We start from the raw sequence: 21,832 nt of genomic DNA on the forward strand, positions 1-21,832 counted from the left end.
ACCCGTTTTGTGCCGGGCAGCCAGGAGGGGGTCGGCGGCCACGCGCGCGGAAGACGCAGTGGGGGGCGGCGAGGGGGCGCGGCGATACCCACACCCCGCGGGGCGGGGCCCCGGCGTTCGGGCGGCGAGCGGGAGGCGGCCCGGGGTGCCCGACCCGGGGGACAGTCACGCCGTGCGGCCGCAGCGCCCGCGCGCCCGCCCGGTCGAGGTCCGGGTGCCGGCCAAGGCCAGACCCCGGGCCACGCCGGCGGGCGCAGGCGCAGGAGGGGAGGGGGCCGGTGACCGGCACCGCCCCGACCCACAACGACGGCCAGAAGGCGACGGAAGCCGTCCGGCCGACCCACCGACCCGGAACGAGGGACCGGGACCGGGACCGGAGGTCCCGGCCCGGGCCCCCCCTCGAACCGGGGGGCGGGCGGCCGGCAGGCCGGAGGTCGACCTTACTTACACACGACGGCTGGCCGGGAGAGACCACCGGGGCGCGCTCGGGCTCACGCACGCGCCGAACGGGACCCGCAACGCGGGGGAAGGACACGCCGCCGCCCCCGGACGTCGACACCCAAGACGCCTCGGGGAGGGGCCCCGGCGGGCCCGGGAAGCGAGGCGCGCACCCGGGGCGCGCGGACGCGGAGCGGGAGAGCGGGTTCGGGAGGAGACGAGACCCCGGGCAAGCCCGAGGCGACCGTGGAAGGCGCGGGGAAGGCGGCGAGCGGGGAGGGGGTGGGCGGCGGGCCACCGCGAGGATCCGGGGAGAAGCCTCGGGCACAGACGACCGCAGCAGCCGTGGACACACAACGGGGTCTCACCACCAGCGGCCCGTTTGGGCACACAGGGGCGGTCCCGCGCGGCACACGGAGCGGCCGCCTGGCCTTCGGCGACCCACGCACGCCTCTCGGGGGCCCGCGGCTCCCCCACACCGCCACCGCAGTCGCGGCCAGCGCCCCATAACCGTCTTCCCTACACACGCGGCGGGCCGACCCGACCTCTCCGACGCCCACCGGGCCCACGCGGGGCCGACCGCCGCCGGTGCGCGAAGCCGAGGCACACACCGGGGGGACGCGGACACCGGCCGATGGTGGCCGGGGGCGACGCCCCTCAAGGCGGAGCCGGCTCGGGTCCCAGACGGGGCCGCCCCGGCGCAGCCGGAGAGCCGCTCAGAGAGAAAGGATCGGCAGGCAGCGGCGGGGAGCGGGCGCACACGCAGGGCCGGGGCCCACGAGGGCAGGGGCACGGGAGCCCGCCGAGGACCCGGGCGGGAACCTCGGGCACAGCCGGGCCACCGGGGAAGACACGACCACGGGATCCCACCGCCACAGACACGAGGGCGGTCCCGCAGCCCTCCCACCCGGGACACCGGTCGGCCCTCGGCACCACCGCGGAGACCCCTCACGGGACCCGGACCCCACCGCCGGGGGCCCCGGAGCGACCACAGCGACAAGCCCGACGCCAGGGCGACACACCCAGGATCTCGTCCATCCGCGACCCAGTCCCGCTCCGGGAGACCGGCACGCCCCACCGTGGGGACGCTTTCCCGGGCCCAGGCGGCCCGACCCGTCGCCCCGCACACAGCGCGGTCGCCGGCACCGGCAAGGGCTCGGCACGGCACGGGAGCGGGCGGAGAGCCGGCTCGCAGCGGAAGGGGGTCACGCGCCAGACGGGACGCCACACGCACCCAGCCTTCAAGCGACGACCTCCCCAACGGCGAGGACACAGGGCCCGGCCCGGCGGGACCCTCCCCCGACTCAGAGGGGGGAGGCGCGGGCCACAGTAGGCGACGAGCGGCGCTCGGTCCCCACCGCGGAGACCGGCGGACCCCACTTCTCCCCGCCACCGAGGAGGAAGAGGGAACTCTGCCTACACACGAGCGAATCCAATCGCCACGCGGAAGCGCTACCACAACGCAGAGAGAGGCGGCGGGCCGGGGGAGTCCGGTACCCCCAAAGCACACCTCTGGGATCGCTAGAGAAGGCTTTCTCACCGAGGGCGGGTCACACTCCCCCACCCACCGGTCGCCCCTCGCCGGGCCGCCCACGGAGGCGCTCAGGGACACCCAGGGAAGGGAGGGATGAGGTCTACGGCGAGAGGAGCGGAACCCGAGGCACCCCCTCAACCCCGCGTCGAGGGGCACAAAACCTCGATCGATCGCCTCGACGACAACCCTCCGACGAGCTGAGCGCTTCTCCTCGGGACCCACACGCAGACCCCATGGCGGCAACCGGAGGAGGGGGCCCCGGGGGCGGGAACGACACCACCGCTCGGCCTCGGGCACCTGAGGGACAACCCGGAGCGCTCCAGGAGCACCGCAAAAGGCCCAAGCCGAGCCAACGCTCGCACCACCCCGGCGAGGGCAGCACGACGGGCCATCGGGACGAGCCCCCCACCGCCGCGGAGAGGGGCCGCCCCCGACAAGGCAACAACCACAGGAGGCGAGAGCGAGGGATGCCTGCCGCGTCAGAGGACCCCACCGGCCCCCGCCAGGCGGAGAACGGGGGAGCACGGCGAGGTCGGGCCGGATTCCGTACCCCCTACACCTCCCGATCCAGACCCCACAGGCAGGGTGCAGGAGAGGCAAGGGGGCCCCCGCGGGCGGGACGAGAAGAGCGGTCCCATTCACCGAGAATGTCCGTCCCTCGCCCACCGCGGATCGGTCGCGGCCCGGGAGAGCGTGACGTCACCACATCGATCGGAAGAGACCCAGAGCGGGGCGAAGGAGTCAACCTCAGCAAAGCCACGGAGCCCACGGGCCCGAGGCCGGCCAGCCCCGCTCCGGGGAAGGGACGGCGGACAACCCCAGAGGAGAGGAGGATGCCTGACACGCACGGCACGGAGCCAACGGAACGGGGTCGTCGCGACCGCCCCAGGTGCCCGCAGCAGGGAGCGCACACGCGGGCAGACGGGAGCCCGCCCGCCCGCACCGGCCTTTCCCCGCCACACCCAGGTGAGTCGGAAGAGACCCGGGCCCAGGGCGGCACCAGGGAGCCGGGACACTCAGACGGATGCACGGGAGGCAAGGCACACGGGCCCCAGCCGGCGGCTCAACCCAGAGCAGGGCCGGCTAGCCGGGTCACCGGTAGACCAGAGACCCCCCACGCATCCAGAGGCCCGACCTCTCCAGCGACGGGTCGCCAGAGGACAGCGTGTCAGCAATAACCCGGTGGCACAAAACGACAACTCAGAGTGAAAGATACACCCCGCCCAGGGGGCAGGGGGTCTAGTCACCGGCCACACCGCCGACTCAGAAATGCGTGACACGGACATCTGTCCCCAAAAAGGCCACCATCACAGCCAGACATGGAGCACCCAGGGCTGTCTGGTCGACCTAAAGACACACACACACACACACACACACACACACACACACACCAGGGAGCAGCCCTTCCCGGGCACGCCCTCCGGGCCACCGGTGCCACGCAGGGGCCGGCCCGTGCCTTCAGAAACAGACTCTTTCGGCCGTCCCCTCACACGCGAGGGACACACGACACGAGGGAACGAAGGCGCTCAGGGACCACTCTCCGACCACGAAGGCGGACTCGGAAGTAAAGCGTCACAGCAGAGGGACCGCGGCCAGGCGCGGCACCCCGGGAGGACGGCGCAGGAAGGCCACCGACTCCCCACAGGGACTCGGGAAAGAAATCCGGCGGGTGGGTGGGTGCCTCTGGCGGCCAGGGCCCGCGCTGGCCCGCCACAGGGCCGTGGAGTGGCGTCCCCGGCCACCCGCGCCACGCCCGGAGGGTCCCCGCGGGTCGCGGGTCGGGCCTCGGGAGCTACGGCGTACTGGTCGACCGGCCCGGGCAGCCCCGACACCTCGCTCGGGCCTGGAAACTCAGCGACAGCCTGCCCCCATACAGCCCTGCACGCCCGAGCTCTGACTCACAAGTGACTCGCCAGAGCTCTGGCGCCACAGGGACAGCCCCGCTGACGGCCGCAGGCTTTCCGGAGCAATGACTAGCTCACAGCGGGGACGGTCCCCTCCCTCGGCAGCTGTCACCGGAGCTCCAGAAGCCAAGAAAACCATATAAAAGCGGCCGCCAGATGGAGCCCGACAACCGGCGACGACCAGGTCCCCAAACCTGTCACCGAGAGAGATCCAGATGGCAGGGCGGCCGGCGGACGGCAAAACCGAAACCGTGAGTCGAGAAAAGTCTGGCCGAGGCCGAAGACACAGCCCCTCCACCCCAACCCCACAGAAACCGTCCTCCAAACGTGTCTCTGCGTAGACCGAGACAGGCTCCAAAGACAAGCCCACGACGTGTGGCTGTTTGGACATGCATCTCGGAGGGAGAAAGAACACACAGGACTCGGTCGCGAGTCGTTCAGGTGACAGAGAGACACAGAATGAGGACACTTTCACAATCAAACCTGGGGTGTGGGGGAGGGAGGGAGGGAGGGAGGGAGGGAGGGAGGATAGAAAAAAGACACATGGAGGAAGGAGGGAGGGAAGAAAGGAAGCAGGGTGGGGGGAGGAAGGACATGGAGAAAACAGAAATTTTAAAATCTGGAGAAAATAGATGATGAAAGACAGGTGGAAAATGAAGAAAGATGAAGAAGAGAAAGAATGAGGAAAGAGGTGAAGGAAAAAAGGGCGAAAGAGACAAAAAAAGTATAAAAGACAAAGAAAGAGAGAAAAAAAGGAAAGGAACAGAAAAAAGGAAAGAAGGGAGGGAGGGAGGGAGGGAGGGAGGGAGGGAGGGAGGAGGGAAAGAAAGAGAAAAACACAGAGCAAGAAGAAAGGAAGGCAGAAAGAAGAGGCTAATGCCATTTTCGGCATTAGCCCCCACCTGCATTTAGGTAAAAATCTAAAAAAAGGGAAAAAGAAAAGAAAGGAAGGAAGGCAGAGAGAAGAAAGAAAGAAAATAGACAAAATGAAATTTCTTGCTAAACATAATCGGGCCTGGCGACAGAGCTAGGCTCCATCTCGAAAGTAAGGCAGGGAGACAGAAAGAAAGAGCAACAGAGAAAGACAGACAGACAGACAGAGAAAGAGAGAGAGAGAGAGAGAGAGAGAGAGAGAGAGAGAGAGAGAGAGGCAGGCCAAGCAAGGTGGCTCATGCCTGTCATCCCAGCACTTTGGGAGGCCGAGGCGGGCGGATCACAGGGTCAGCAGTTCGAGACCAGCCTGGCCAAAACGTTGAAACCCCGTCTCTACTAAAAATACAAAAATTACCTGGGCGCGGTGGCACACGCCCGCCATCCCAGCCACTCAGGAGGCTGAGGCAGGAGAATCGCTTGAACCATGGAGGCCGGAGGTCACCGTGAGCCGAGATCGCGCCATCGCACTCCAGCCTGGGTGACAGGCTGAGACTCTGTCTCAAAAGAAAAAAGAAATAAAAAATAAAAAAAGAAAAAGAAAGGCCACACAAGAAACACAGAAACATCGAAAGAAACACAGGAACAATGAACGAAACCCAGAAACGACAAAAGAAACAAACAAGAAAGAAGGAAAGAAAGAAAGAAAGAAAGAAAGAAAGAAAGAAAGAAAGAAAGAAAGAAAGAACTGGAAAAGGCAATTAGGAAGAGAGAAACAAAGGAGAAAGGATAGACAGATTTCCTTTCGAAAGATCCTCTAACAGCATAGTAAGGCCCAGGGAGGGGCTGCGACCCACCTTCCACCTTACGAATACGGTTGGCCAGGAAAATATAAATACCACGTGTAACGTCACCGTTAAACGTGACTATGAGCCGGGTGCGGTGGCTCACGCCTGTCATCCCAGCATTCTGGGGGGCTGAGTCGGGTGGGCCACCTGAGGTCAGGAGTCCAACAACAGGCTGACCGACATGGTGAAACCCCGTCTCTGCTAAAAATACCAAAAAAAAAAAAAAAGGGACCCACTTCCGTTACTTGCTGCTGTGGACGATAGGCAGCTGGGGTCGGTGAAGGATTCCAAGATGGCTGGGCGAAAACTTGCTCTAAAAACCATTGACTGGATAGCTTTTTGGGAGATCATACCCCAAAACCAAAAGGCCATTGCTAATTCCCTGAAATCCTGGAATGAGATCCTAACCTCCAGGTTGGCTGCTTTACCTGAGAATCCACCATCTATTGACTGGGCTTACTACAAGGCCAATGTGGCCAAAGCAGGCTTGGTGGATGACTTTGAGAAGAAGTTTAATGCCCTGAAGGTTCCTATACCAGAGGATCCATATACTGCCCTGGTGGATGCTGAAGAAAAAGAAGATGTGAAGTCTTGTGCTGAGTGGGTGTCTCTCTCAAAGGCCAGGGTTGTAGAATATGAGAAAAAGATGGAGAAGTATAAGAACTTAATTCCATTTGAACAGATGACCATTGAGGACTTGAACGAAGCTTTCCCAGAAACCAAATTGGACAAGCAAAAGTATCCCTATTGGCCTCACCAACCAATTGAGAATTTATAAAATTGAGTCCAGGAGGAGGCTCTGGCCCTTATATTACACATTCTGGACATTAAAAATAAAAGTAATTATTAAAAAAAAAAAAAAAAAAAAAAAAGAACCTCTTTAATTTTAATGTTAAAAATAAAAAAGGAAAAGAAAAACAAATTCTCCGGACGTGGTGGCACATGCCTGTAACCCCAGCCACTCAGGAGGCAGAGGCAGGAGAATCGCTTGAACCCCGGAGGTGGAGGTCACCGTGAGCTGAGATCGCGCCATCGCACTCCAGCCTGGGTGACAGAGTGAGACTCTTGTCTCAAAATAAAGAAAAAAGGAAAAAAGAAAGAAAGAGAGAGAGAGAGAGAGAGAGAGAGAGAGAGAAAGAGAGAAAGGAAGGAAGGAAGGAGCCGGTCGCGGTGGCTCAAGCCTGTAATCCCAGCTCTTTGGGAGGCCAAGGTGGGTGGATCACGGGGTCAAGAGATAGAGACCATCCAGGTCAACATGGTGAAACCCCATTTCTACTAAAGATACAAAAAATTAGCTGGGCATGCTGGTGCGTGCCTGTCATCCCAGCTACTCAGGAGGCTGAGGCAGGAGAATTGCCTGAACCCAGGAGGTGGAGGTTGCGGTGAGCCGAGATCGCGCCATTGCACTCCAGCCTGGGTAACAAAAGGGAAACTCCATCTCAAAAAAAAAAAAAAAAAAAAATACCACACAAGAAACACAGAAACAACGAAAGAAACACAGGAACAACGAACGAAACACAGAAAACGACAAAAGAAACAAACAAGAAAGAAAGAACTGGAGAAGGCAATTAGGGAGAGAGAAACTAAAGGAGAAAGCACAGACAGATTTCTTTTCGAAAAATCCTCTACCGGCATAGTAAGGCCCGGGGAGGGGCTGCGACACACCTTCCACCTTAGGAATATGTTGGCCAGGAAAATAAAAATGCCACACGTAAGGTAACCGTTAAAAGTGACAATGAGCCGGGCGCGGTGGCTCAGGCCTGTCATCCCAGCACTCTGGGGAGGCTGAGGCGGGTGGGCCACCTGAGGTCAGGAGTCCAACAACAGGCTGGCCAACATGGTGAAACCCCGTCTCTGCTAACAATACAAATAAACTTCTTTAATTTTAATCAAAGAAAGAAAGAAAGAAAGAAAGAAAGAAAGAAAGAAAGAAAGAAAGAAAGAAAGAAAGGAAGAAAGAAAGAACTTCTCCGGGCGTGGCAGTGCATGCCTGTAACCCCCAGCCACTCAGGAGGCTGAGGCAGGAGAATCGCCTTAACCCGGGAGGCAGAGGCCGCCGCGAGCCGAGATCGTGCCCTCGAACTCCAGCCTGGGTGACAGAGTGAGACTCTGTTTCCAAAAAAAAGAAGAAAAATGACTATGAGGGCCTGGGCCAGGGTGGTTGAGTGAGTTTACCTAGGGAGGGAGGGAGGGAGGGAGGGAGGGAGGGAGGGGTGGCGGGTGGGGAGGGGGGGAGAGAGAGAGAGAGAGAGAGAAAGAGAAAGAAAGAAAGAAGGGGGGATATGCCTGAGTGGAAGGAGAGAAACCAAGGGGCGCAGGAGGGGACACAAAGAGGAAGGGGAAGGGACGGAGGCACAGTAGGTTATTCTAAAATGTATTCAAGACTGGGGTGGGGGTGGGCACGGAGGGCAACTCAGGAAACAAGCCGACTCCAGCAATGACACCTAATTCATGATTGCTGGCATCGCTGCCTCGAAAGGGGGGCACCGCATGTTTCTTCCTCCACACTCATTCGATGATTTCTGGGAAACGCCATTTACGAGCACACTCTGGACATCTACCTGCTTTCGCTACATCTGGGGAGAATCGGGAAAGTCCCCACTAACGACAAGGCCTAAAGTGGAGCTGTCATCCACAAAACCCAGGCAGAAGGGTCCATATGGGTTAAGAAAGACACCAAGAAAGAAAGGGAAACAACGGATCAAAGAGAAGAACAATCGGGCCCGGCCAGGGTCTCCAGGGGTCGTCTGGGCAACGAGGGAGTCGGGGGTGGGGGTGGGGGTGGGGGTGGGGGACGAATGGACTAAGGGAGGGCGGGCCTCTAAGTGGGGGGAGGTGGGGGGCGGGTGGCAGAGAGAAGCCACAGTCTCTCCTGACGGTGGGCGGGCGGCCAGAGCGTCCCGTCACGCCGCCTAGACTTCGGAGAACCGGTGACCGCTAGGTGACGCCCGATGACAACATATGCAAGTGTCAGCCCGGCACCCTCCCAGGCATTTCCCCCACAACTAATGGAGCGGAGACCCTGAGGGGGAAGGAAGCACCGTGACTCGGCAATACGCGCAGAAACACACGCACCTACGTACGTGCGTAGGTACGTACGTACGCACGCACGCACGCACGCACGGACGTACCCACGCACGCACTCACACGCACGGCGTATCACACAGAATAGCAGAGTGTATACCGTGATAGCGAGAGGGCCCACGCCATTTTCTTCTCTAGTAACAAAAGAAAAAGCAGGCCGAGGCCCGGCGGCCCACGCCCCTCACCCCAGCACTCCGGTAGTCAGAGGCAGAGGCGGGCGGGTCACCCGGGGTCAGGAGTTCCGAACCATCCCCGTCAACATGGCGAAACCCCCGCCTCCAGGCCCTCGAAAGGCCGGGCAGGGGCAGGAGAATCGCTGGAACTCGGGAGGTGGAGGTCGCAGTGAGCCAAGATCTCACCACCGACCGCACTTCAGCCTGGGCGACAGAGCGAGACTCCCGGGGCGGGGGGGTGGGGGGGGGGATTCGCTTCCCTCTTTAGGTGACCACGCACCGTGACACGTACACAGAGAGCTCGGAAGGTACACAGGCTCTGACCTCCTCTCTGTGGTTTTGAGTCGGTCTGGCGATATTTTCCAGGCCTTCCGTTTCCCCGTAAGCAGTCACAGAAATGAAAACTCCCTCCTTTCCCAATTCGTCTTCAGCTCATCATCAGGCCGCAAGAATAAGCAGCCCGACCCGACCCGACCCTCCCGCTGGGTCCGGGAGCAATTGCACTCCAGCCCGGGCGACAGAGCGAGCGAGCGAGCGAGCGGAACCTCTGTCGCAGAAGAAAACAATTAAAAAGAAGGAAGATAGATAGATAATCAGCCGGCCGTTTTGTGTCGTGCTGCGTCCTGGCACCCGCCCGGGCCGGTAGGCCCAGCTCCTCAGGGGCTGAGTCAGGGGAGCATCTCTCTAAGCCCACCAGTCAGTTCAAGGTCACAGTGACCTACGTACGATCGGCCTGGGCGACACAGGGAGACCCCATCTCTAAAAAAGTACATGGAAGCGTGGACGGTCGTAGAAGACATACAAGGAGGTGGCGGAGCACGGGAAGGCTCCGCTCGTTCCTGAAGACCAGAGCACAGCCGGGTGCGGTGGCTCAAGCCTGTCGTCCCAGCACTTTGGGAGGCCGAGGCGGGTGGATCACGAGGTCGAGAGATCGAGACCAACCTGGTCAACGGGGTGAAACCCCGTCTCTGCTAAACATACCGGAAAATAGACAAATAAATAAATTAGCTGGGCACGGTGGCACGTGCCTGTAATCCCAGCTACTCGGGAGGCTGAGGCAGGAGAATTGCCTGAACCCAGGAGGCGGAGGTTGCGGTGAGCCGAGATCGCGCCATCGCACTCCAGCCTGGGTAACGAGAGCGAAACTCCGTCTCAAGAAATTAAAAAAGACCAGAGCACACAAACAGGACCATCCGCTTGAGGTAGCCACCGTTCCGAATCACGGCGGAGGCCTCGAGGATTTCAGAGCAAGGCCCTGCCGTCATCTGCGGCACCCGACCTCGCCTGTAAATATTTCCGGAAACCGACTCGTCCGTCCATTCATTCACTCACTCATCCATCCATCCATCCATCCATCCATCCATCCATCCAATCCATCCATCCATCCATCCGTTCATTCATTTTATAGGCGCGCGCCGACAGCCCCAGCTGAGACTTCATCTCAAATAAACAAACACGTAGGTGAATCCATCAACGTCAAAAGGAAAACGCAAGGAAACGGGGCAGCACGGGGAAGCTCCGCCTTTCTCTAGACACCAGAGCAGATACACCACGGTACCGTCAGGAACAGACACAGACACGGGCCATTCGGAATCTGTCGTCACCGTGCCAGATCGGCACCGAAAGACCGCACGTTTCCGAGCCGTCGCCGCCATCGTCGGGCGTGACGGCCGAGTCACGACCACGTAGAGATCTCCCGACCCACCGGCCGCGTTCGTGCTCTCACGAGCCGGGTCGGGAGAACGAGCGGGGCATTCGGCAAAGCACTCGTCTCACGTTCCTCGGCGGTCTCCCGCGTCTCTCGTGAAACCTGCCAAAGTTAGAGTCCCTTCTGCGTTCCACACCCGCCCCCCAACCCCCCCGCCACCGTCGACCGTCCGCAGAGTACCGAAACAAAAGAACGGTGAACACGTGTCACGCAACAGGGAGGAAAAACAACAAAGCAAAAGTCTCAGAGCTTTGTGGTACAGAATGAAGAAAATCTTGTACCCAACATCATCAACGGTTTGCGAGGTTTCAGTTACAGATTTTACTAATGGTATGCCACCTGACATGTCCACCTCAGTCATTGTCACCAGACTGGAGGAATCTGGTTCCAGCCCATGCAGTAGTTTCCATTGCGGTGGAAGCATAAGGCGAAACCAAGGAGGCAAAAGCCAAGTCAAGACACCCCCGTTTCTTGAGAAACTATGGGCAAGGTACTTTTGACAGCCGGAGTAAGGGAATGGGAGCCTTTCCATAGTTCAGCAGCCACAGATGATCTCTGAAATGAGATATAGGCTGCTTGTTTCTGGGCTCCAGGGACAGTGAACATAAATAGGTTTGGAGCGATGTCTCCAGGGGCAAAAGGAGGAGGAATGGAATGTAAAGCAGCACAGGTAACTTACACAGAACACGCCATATCTTTGGGTTCTCCACACGTGTGGAGAGTACCTTGTGTGGAGGACTGAGTTTCAATAGATTGCCACGAGGGATCTGCTCTTCTCCATAGAAAACCCTGACTCAGGGACCATCATGGTGACTCAGTCCTATAATCCCAGCACTTTGGGGGGCCGAGGTAGGCTTATCATCTGCGGTCACAAGAGCCAGACAGCATGGCCAAAATGGGGAAACCAACAATACAAAAATTAGCAGGGTGTGGTGAGCACCTCTTATCTCAGCTACTTAGTGGGCTGTGGCAGGAGAATCACTTGAACCCGGGAGGCGGAGTTGCAGAGCACAGAGTTCACCCTACTGGACTCATGCCTGGGCGACAGAGCAAGACTCCATAAAAAAAAAAAAAAAAAAAAAAATTAGCCAGGCATGGTAGTGCATGCGTGTAATCCCATCTACTTAGGAGGCTGAGGCAGGATAATTGCTTAAACCTGGGAAGTGGTGGTTGCAGTGAGCTGGGATCATGCCACTACACTCCAGTCTGGGTGAAAGTGAGACCTCATCTCAAAAAATAAAAATAAAAAAAGAAAACGCTGACCCCTGAAGCAGGGCATCTAGGAATAATTTAACATCAGGCTTCCCAGAATTTCGTTAAGTGATGGTCCAGGGGACTACTTTCTTTCTGGTCACACCTCATTTCCCAGGAGGAGGGGCTCTCTGAATGAACCGCTGTTTCAGTGATGCCCGTAGTGGACTGGCCCGCTGAGGAGATGAACAAGACCCTCTATCTGAGGTCAATCGAGGCTCTGAGGCTGCCCTATAGTTGTGCCTAAGAGGGATTCTGACTTAGAGGAGTCAATAATAATCTCACAGAGGGTAGCTTCGCCCCATTGGCTACTCAGCCAAGCACATACAACAAAAATCTAAACCTGCGGTTTCTACTGTACTGTGGCAACACATAGGCAACAACACATGGGACACAGATACAGTGAAACTAATCTGTTTCACATGTCTAACTATGATGATTTCCAAGCATATGCACAGCTCTGGGGTAAATCCATTCCAGTCTGCCTTTCCCTTTAAAAAGAAAACATAACTCACCGGGTGCGGTGGCTCAAGCCTGTAATCCCAGCCTGGAAAACACGACGAAACCCCACTTTACTGAAAATACAAAAAATTTGTCGGGCGAGGTGGTGGTGGCCCATAATCCCAGCTACTCAGAAGGCGGAGGCAGGAGAATCCCTGGAACCCAGGAGGTGGAGCTTGCAGCGAGCCGAGGTCGTGCCATTGTACTGGAGAAAGAAAGAAAACAGAACTCTCTCCAGGGCTCCCATCTGCTTTTGCAGGATCTGAAATGTGATTGCGGCAAAGGTTGAGAGAAGGGCCCAGGGGACAAAGGGGGGAGAAGCAAAGGCTGGAGGCACCTCTGCTCACTCTGGAATGTTTCCAACCTGGGTGGGGATGACTCAGGGAAAAAGCTGACTCTGAAAATGACAAATAATTTACTGTTACCGCTTCCTTAAAAGGTGGGAGGTTCATAGTTTTTTCCCAGCATGCATTCATTTACTTCCAGGAAGTGCCATTTAGTTTACAAATACCCGGCTTCGCTGCATATGTAGGGATTTAGGATCGTTCTTGTTCATGATAACTCCAAGTGTGCTTCTACAATGCACGTATCATTGTGAACCTCGAACACCTGAGACAGGTCTCACTCATTTTAGAAAATTAATTTTGCCAAGGTAGGAGAATCGCTTGAACCCAGGAGGTGGATGTTGTAATGAGCCCAGATGGCGTCATTGCACTCCAAACTTTTGCAACAAAAGCAAAATTCAGTCTCGAGAAAAAAAAAAAAGAAAAGAAAAGAAAGAAATACAAATAATAGAACAATGGGGCCAAGCAAGTGTGGAGGTTTCCTAGACAACAAGGCCTTGTGGGAAGGGAGGAAAGGAGTGCCTCTGAGCTCAGGGTGTGTGGGACTTCAAAGAAACCACTGCTTTACCTGGCTGCTCAAGTTTTGCCTACAAGCTTAACACCTACGTTTTCAATAAAACTGACCGGTAGGTGACGCCAGATAACAAGCAAACGACATGTCGGCCAGGAATGAGTGGGATCCCTGGTTTGCGGGTGAGCGACGAAGGGGAAGGATATGAAGGCACATGGGGTCGCCAGTCTTCTGATTTCTGTTTCATTATGTTACTGGCCAAGAGCATCCTCCCAAACGGTCCCCACAGCTCTTCAACAAATGCCCCTAGGTAAAAGAATACCATTTCTCAGAAAACAGACACGGAGGAACGCTCACATGAGCACACAATATGTATACAAGTTTGTATCATAATAGTGAGCTTTCTTTGCTAAATGCCTTCGTGATGGATTTCACTAAAAGTATTGTTGAAAATATCAAATTATAGGAATGGGCACAGTGGCTCATGCCTGTAATTCTAACACTTCTACAGACCAAGGTGGAAGAATGGCTAGAGGTCAGGAGTCTGAGACTAACCTGGGCAACACAACGAGAGAGATTAGCACTACTTAAAAAAATTGCCAAGCATTGTGGAACATGCCTATATTCTCAGCAACGCAGGAAGCTGAGGCAGGAGAAGTGCTTAAGCACAGAAGTTCACTGTTGCAGTGAGTGAGCTGTGTGCAGGCTACCGGAGTACAGCTCTGGTCTGTGATTCTGAAATTCTCTTCTCTTCCTTTATTCTGTATTTTTTTGAGACAGAGGCTTTGTTGCCCAGGCTGGAGGGAAATGGCACCATCTTGGCTCACTGCAACTTCTGTCTCCAGTGTTCGAGCAATTCTCCTGCCTTAGCGTCCTGAGTAGCTGGGATTACAGGCACCTGCCCCCACGCCCGGCTAATTTTTGTATTTTTAGTAGACACGGGTTTTCATTATATTGCCCAGGCTGGTCATGAGCGCTGCTTAAATTTTCAATATGGGCCGCCGCTAGGTGACGCCCAACGAAAACCAAAACAAGTGTCATCCTGGAATAAGTTGGATCCCTGATGGAAGGGTAAGCGACGAAGTGCAGGGGACACAGGCACAGGCAGTCGAGCATTTTCTTGTGATTTCCCTTGGCCATTGTTTCGGAATGCAGGACATCCTCCAAGACGGTTCCAAAAACAATTCAACCAGAGCCCCTGGGAATGATAGTCGGATCATTGGGAACTACCATTTATCCAGAGAGAAGAGTCTCCATTGGTGTGCGGCACAGGTACGGATAGAGGCAGGAGCTACCTCAGACAGAAGGCCAGTCTTCAGGGTTTCACGGTGGACCACAGCTTCAATCTCTCACCAACTCAGAGTAGCAATATGCGTCACCATAGAATGAAGTGAATAAAAAGCGTGCTCTGAGCAAAGCGTTTCACAGATAAGACGGTGTGAACACTCACTGTTGTCCATGGCCAGTTGTTTCTTCCACAGTGCTTGTTACTTAATCGTGTTTCACAACGTTCACCCTCTTGTGAATCAGTTAGGACTCTTGTTCCATGAATCCTGGAAGTTCAAAATCCGACATCACCAGAAGACCATGAATGCTATCCTAGCCTGGTAGCAATGAAGTACTTTCTCAGAAAACACACCAACACACAAACGCAAGCATGTATGAACATATGTGCACGCATTATATCTGTACAGTTTTACACTGTGATCGTGACCTTTTCTTCCCTAGATAACTTAGGGATAGCTTTCACTACATACTGTTTAAAATATCAAATTATAGGTGCCGACTGTGGTGGTTTATGCCTTTATTGCCAGCACTTTGCAGGCCAAGTTGGGAAAACTCTTGAGGCAGGTACAGTGAGACCATCCAGGAAAACACAGCCAAATCCCATCTCTAACAGAAATATCACAAAATTCGCTGAGCATTGTGTCGTGCACACGGAGTCTCAGCTACTGAAGGGCTGAGGCAGTGACTGCTTAAGACCAAGAATTTTAGATCATATAATCCCCACTCCTTCAACACATCTGTGGCTTATGAATTGGTTAGATGGTCAGCAATATGCAGAAAACTTAATTACAGAATTCATGAAGAAAATGGAAGGAATTTTGTGGAGAAATACCTTTCACTGGGTAAATTACATAAAAATATGTATGTTCCATGTGAATGCCCACCATGGGGTGACCGCGTCAGAGTAGGATGTTGATAATAACGTGGACAGAATGACTTGTTCTATGGGTATTGATTTTTCTTATTTTCCTCCCCACTCCCGTCATCACCTCATGGACTTATGAACAAGGTGAACATAGTAGCAGAAATAGAAGCAATGCACAGCCTGAGCAACATGAACTTGGAATCCAAAAGCCCAGTCTCGATACAGCCAACTCTGAGTGTTCAATCTGACAGCACCACAGATCAACATCGAGTTTTTGATATGATGTCGTATCTGCAGTGATTCTCCAGGTGCCTGATAGTACATTTATCACACTTAATAATTTGCATAATATAAGGGGAAATAGTTTGTACTCAATGGAGTAGGCTCTTACCATGGATATAAATTTGTTTTCCTTGCATAAAATTCTTCTGCCAAAACTGCCATCCATGGACACACAGAATCCTTTATCCACCAACATGGTATTACACTCAGCCTTGCTCGGACCAAAAAATCCACTTCACAACCAAAGTTTAGCAATGTGCTCATCTTTACGGAATCCAGTGGACTTACCATGCTTTCCATTATCAAATCAAATCATATCAAATCAAGTCTATATTTTAGAGTCATGAATGGTGAAGAAAAATAATGAAAGAACTCTGAGTTCCTGAATGACTACATGGAGAGGAGGGGCCTTTTCAATCTGGTCACCCAGCAGCACTGTTATGTGTGATAAAATATGCTGTTACTCTACTGCAAATTAGGGGGGGTGGTATCTGACACTTCAGCATAAGCTAAAACATGCACTTAAATACCTAGTTGCTGAATTAGTTTAAAATGCATTCTTATGACTTTAAGAAAGACTATTTAGGATGACAAATGTTAGATTGGTCTTGCAATTTTCACCCTTCCATTTTGACCATACTAAGTTATATTAAAGAACTTGAACCACACAAAATAATTTTGTTATGGATTTAATAAACAGATAAAATGAAACAATCAAATAAAACAGATTTTATTTATTTGAGGATGTGTTTTCCAGAGCAAACTTAGATAGGAAATTTTAACTTCATGAATTTATATTCTACAAAAATATAATAAATTCAAATTAACCTGCTCTAATTTTTAATTAAATTGAATTATTTTTATGAGGGTTACTACATTTAAATAAAAATTACCTGATTTTTTTATATCAAAATTGACAGATTCTGCTTCTACACATTGTCTATAGGGACCATAATTTCTACAAGTCCACTTTTCTATATCTTCCACTCTCATCCCATTTGAATAAAAAACATCCTTTTCTGGACACACAAGGGTCAGGCAGATGCAACTATGCAACTACACGCTGTTTCACATCATTTTCTGAGGAGAACTTAAAACTGTTTTTATACACAAACATTTTGTTGGCCAACTATCAAATACAAAATTCTGACATTTGTTAAACATTGGGAAGGAAGACTTTAATACAATTGCAGTAGTTGTTATGGCCATTGTAATAGGGCTCAGAAACTGATCATAACTCTGAACACCGACAACTCAGGATTTGTACTCAATAAGTGGAATAAATCAGTGGATAAGAAATCACTGAAAAACATTCGCCAAAATATCAAAGGAAGAGAAATTTTTTCTAACAGCATTCTGGTTACAGGCTGGCTGAGGACTTAAATATCAAGAAAGGGGAATCGCAATATGAGTGGATGTAGAGGATATGTGGAATATGCTAAGTCTTAACAGAGTTTCTGAAAATGAGCTTCTTAAACCACAAGCCAGGTAATAAGTCAAGGTTGGGGGCTCGGCACGGTGGCTCACGCCTGTAATCCCAGCACTTTGGGAGGCTGAGGTGGGTGGATAATGAGGTCAAGAGATCGAGAACAACTTGATCAACATGGTGAAACCCCGTCTCTACTAAAAATACAAAAAATTAGCTGGGCATGGTGACACATGCCTGTGATCCCAGCTACTCGGGATGCTGAGGCAGGAGAATCGCCTGAACCCAGGAGGCAGAGGTTGCGGTGAGCAAAGATCATGCCATTGCACTCCAGCCTGGGTAACAAGAGCGAAACTCCGTTTCAAAAATTAAAAAGTCAAGGTTGGCATAGTCAAAGAAAGGGTTCAGTTAATCTTCACTAACCTTTGTTCATAAACGACGTTTTTATCACAACCAAGACTTTTCCTCATTGGGTCTGAAAGGTAATAAACACCAAAAGAATTTTTGTTTGGGAAATGAACACCCACTTTATCTGAGAAAACTCCACCTTCTCCTGTTTATCTTTAAATTTAGTGTAGAAAAAGAGCAGTGGTCATTGCCACATTTCTTATTTTACTTATCTCCTTCAAAACAGACTCACTTTTATGCAAACAGCAACTTACCAAACACAAAAGTTATAGCTCCTGACCACTATTGAAGCTAACAATGACTAGAGGACCTTTAAGACAACTGGGCATAAATAATCAGAAGTATCGATGGGACTTTGGGAAGACTCCTCAGATGGAGCTGACACAGCTGTGTGAGTCACTTTGACCTTTAATTTTTTCTCTTTCTTGCTCTCTGAAATGCACGTAGTTTTTGGTGCAGGCTGGTGCTCCTACAGTCATCTAGGGCCAGAGACAGCCTACAGGATAAAACCGTCTACCAAAAGATTGTAGCAGGTAATGGTGCCAAGAGGGCTGACTAAAAGTAGCTATGGTGTGTGGCTCTCATGGAAAGAAACAAAGGGGGAAAGTAAATACAACACCTTCAACTGAAACACCCAGGCATTTGCATTGGGACTAATGAAGAATGGAGAAAAGCAAGCCATGGTAACCGCTCACCCAGAAGTAACACAAACCCAAGGGAACCTGCCCTGTCCAGGGAAGTGGTGAGCAAATGTGTGACTCTGGGAAGCCACACTTCTCCCATGAATCTCTGCAACCTCAGTTCAGGAGATTTTCTTATGAACCCATTCCACCAGGGCCTTTGGTCTGACACACACAGCTACATGGTCTTGGCAAAACAACTGCTCAGACACAAACAGGATCTCAGGAGCTTCACGTGCTTTGGCTCCGGGATCTCTGGAAAAGATGACTGCAACTCAGACAAGGTGGGAGGTTGGACCTCTGTAAACACCCCTAGAGAGGAAGCTGAATCCATGGGCCTGAGCAGCGTCAGTCTGTGGGCCCCATTTCCGTGATGCCCTACATGATAAGACTCATTGGCTTGGAATTCCAGCCAGCCCCCAGCAACAGTGTTGCAGCTACTTGAGACGAAACAGAGTTCTCGGAGGCAGGGAAGGCTGCCATGTTTGCTATTTGAATGACTCAGCCATTCCAGCCTGGACTTAGGAGAGTCCAAATAAAATTGACGGCAGATGGAGTGAACCCTCAACACAGCACTGTGGCTCTACCAAAATGTGGCCAGACTGCTTCTTGAAGTGGGACCCTGAGGCATTTTTTATCTAATGGTGGGGCCTTCTGCCAGAGCCTCTGGACAGCCCCTTTCATATTCTCCAGCAGAGTTTTGATTTCTTCCTGGATGCAGTGCCCAGTGGAAGGAGTGAGCCCCCCCCATTTGCTGTTTGTACTCAGCCATTCCAGCCTGTCGGCTTAGGAGAATCCAAATCATTCAGGATCAGAAAGGGTACCCCAGCACAGCACAGTGGCTCCAACATAATGTAATCAGCCTGCTTCTTTAATTGGGACCCTGATATGCTCCTCATCTCTGGTTGGGCCAGATGTTTTCTGGCCAACAGAGGTTTAAAAACTTTCTGAGAGTTCCTAGAGAAAGAGTGGGCTACCATCTATGCTGTTTCAGCACCTTAGCTCTTTCAGTCTTTTGGCTATGGAGAGCCCAACGTGATGAGGGGTAGAAATGGTACCAGCACAGCATGGCTGATCTATGAAAATGAAGCTAGATGGCTTCTTTAAGTGGGTCTCCAATCCTGTTCCTCTTTGCTGTGTAAGAACTACCAACCAGAGTCTCCAGGCACCTTCTAAAGGTGTGTTTAAACCAGTAGCAGGCCTCCTGCACCTCTCCTGGGATGGAGCTCCCAAAGTGGTGGGCTCCTATATTTCTTGTTTTACAGACTTCACTGGTGATACTTCCAGTTACTGGGAAATTTGAGGTGACTGGAGACTGGAGTAGAAGCCCTACACACTGTAATAGCCCTACACAAAATAGCCAAACAAACAAATAAACAAAAAAGGGAAACAAACAAAAAAACAACTCAAAGGTCAACAACCTCAAAGATTAAAGGTAGATAAGCACACACATGTGAGAAATAGTTAGTTCAAGTATACTAAAACTCAAAAATCACAGTGCCCTCTTTCTCCAAAATGACCACATTTCCAGCAAGCTTTCAGAATAAGGCTGAGATGACTTATTTGAGATGACTGAAATAACAGAAGTAGATTCCTGTATGTGGATAAAAGTTAACTTCACTGACTTAAAGGAGCATGTTCTAACTCGATGCAAGACAGTTAAAGATTACAATATATATGATATTTCAGGAGCTGATAAACAAATTAGCCAGAATAGAAAAGAACTTAACCAACCTGATAGTGCTGAAAAACACAATGCAATAATTTCATAATGCAATCACAAGTATTAATAGCAGAATAGACCAAGCAGAGGAAAGAATATCAGAGCTTGATGACTGTGTTTCTGAAATAAGACAGGCAGACAACAATAGAAAAAAAGAATAAAAGAAATAAGCAAAATCTTTGAGAAATATGGGATTATGTAAAAAGACCAAATCTATAACTGATTAGTATACCTTAAAGAGTTAGTGAGAGGCTTGGCATAGTGGCTCATGCCTGTAATCCCAGTACTTTGGGAAGCTGAGGTGGGCAGATCACCTGAGTTTGGGAGTTTGAGACCAACCTGACCAACGTGGAGAAACCCCATTTTTACTAACAATACAAAATTAGCTGGGCATGGTGGTGCATGCCCGTAATCTCAGCTACTCGAGAGGCTGAGGCAGGAGAATTGCTTGACCATGAGACACAGAGGGTGTGATGACATGAGATCATGCCGTTGCACTCCAGCCTGGGAAACAAAAGCAAAACTGCATCACAAAACCAATTTGGAAAAGATATTTAAGTAAATCATCCATGAGAACTTTCTAACCTTGTTATACAGGCCAACATTAACATCCATAAAATGCAGAGAACTCTAGTAAGATACTCCATGAAAAGATCATACCAAAGACATATAATTATCAGATTCTCCAAAGTTGAAATGAAAACTTATTACCAGCCACTACAAAAACACACTGAAGTACACGGACCATTGACACTATCAATTAGCTACATGAACAAGTTTGCAAAGTAACCAGCTAGCATAAGATAACAAAATCAAATCTACATATAACAATAATGTAAGTGGACTAAATGCCACAATTAATGCACACAGAGTGGCAAGTAAATAAAAAACCAAGACCCATTGGTATGCTGTCTTCAAGACACCCATCTCACATGAAGTGACACATATAGGCTCAAAATAGAGGGATGGAGAAAACTTTACCAAACAAATGAAAAACAGAAAAAGTAAGGGTTGCAATCCTAGTTTCCAACAAACTAGACTTTTTTTTTTTAGACTGAGTTTCACTCTTGTTACACAGGCTGGAGTGCAATGGTGTGATCTTGGCTTACTGCAACCTCTGCCTCCTGGGTTCAGGCAATTCTCCTGCCTCAGCCTCCTGAGTAGCTGGGATTACAGGCACATGACACCATGCCCAGCTAATTTTTTTATTTTTAGTAGAGACGGGGTTTCACCATGTTGACCAGGATGGTCTCGATCTTTTGACCTCATGATCCACCTGCCTTAGCCTCCCAAAATGCTGGGATTTCAGGTGTGAGCCACTGTGCCAAGCCCCCAAAATAGACTTTAAACCAACACAAAAATAAACAAAACAAACAAGCAAACAAACAAAAAAGACAAACAGAGTAATCAGATAATGGCAAAGGATTCAATTCAACAAGACCTTACTATTCTAAATATATGTGCACCCAACACAAGAGTACCCAGGTTCATGTAATAAATTTATGGAGATCTTTAAAGAGACCTAGATCACCGCTACACAATAAGAGTGGCAGACTTTAACACCCCACTGACAATATTAGACAGATTATTGAGACAGAAAATTAACTAAGATATTCAGGATATGGACCTAGCTTTGGATCAAATGGATGTGATGAATATTTACAGAACTCTCCACCCAAAAACAGCAGAATGTACATTCTTCTCATCACCACATGGCACTACTTCTGAAATCTGTCACATAGTCTGAAGTGAAACATTCTTCAGAACTAAAATCATAATAAACAGTGTCTCAGACAACAGCACAAATTAGAGCAGAAAATAAAGAAATTTACTAAAAACCATAAAATTAAGCAGAAACTGAATAACCAGCTCCTGAATGACTGTTAGGTTAATAATGAAATTAATGCAAGTATTAAGAAATTCTTTGAAACCAGTGAAAACAAAGACAAAACATACCAGAAGCTCTAGGACACAGCTAAAGCAGTGCTAGGAGAA

At 51.5% G+C, this 21,832-nt stretch overlaps 1 protein-coding gene and 1 long non-coding RNA gene across 4 annotated transcripts in view; one reads left to right on the forward strand and one right to left on the reverse strand.

The window, feature by feature from the left end:
• The window catches only part of LOC144580166 (uncharacterized), a 25,610-nt gene extending 12,891 nt beyond the window's left edge, over positions 1-12,719 (reverse strand). The window contains exon 1 of one of the 3 annotated variants that reach the window (XR_013529257.1): positions 12,326-12,719. This is a non-coding gene — a long non-coding RNA (uncharacterized LOC144580166). Of the gene's footprint in view, positions 1-3,874; positions 4,338-8,155; positions 8,668-12,325 lie in introns of those variants that run through there. The other 2 variants (XR_013529260.1, XR_013529258.1) reach the window with 2 other exon arrangements.
• LOC128930775 (ATP synthase peripheral stalk subunit d, mitochondrial) lies at positions 5,835-6,466 on the forward strand. The gene has a single exon (XM_054251689.2). It carries the CDS (start codon positions 5,887-5,889, stop codon positions 6,370-6,372), a length of 486 nt encoding a protein of 161 aa, XP_054107664.2. The 5' UTR covers positions 5,835-5,886; the 3' UTR covers positions 6,373-6,466.
• Positions 12,720-21,832: the final 9,113 nt, after the last annotated feature.

The sequence above is a fragment of the Callithrix jacchus genome, chromosome 18 (assembly GCF_049354715.1).
Source record: "Callithrix jacchus isolate 240 chromosome 18, calJac240_pri, whole genome shotgun sequence".
Classification (NCBI taxonomy): domain Eukaryota; kingdom Metazoa; phylum Chordata; class Mammalia; order Primates; family Cebidae; genus Callithrix; species Callithrix jacchus.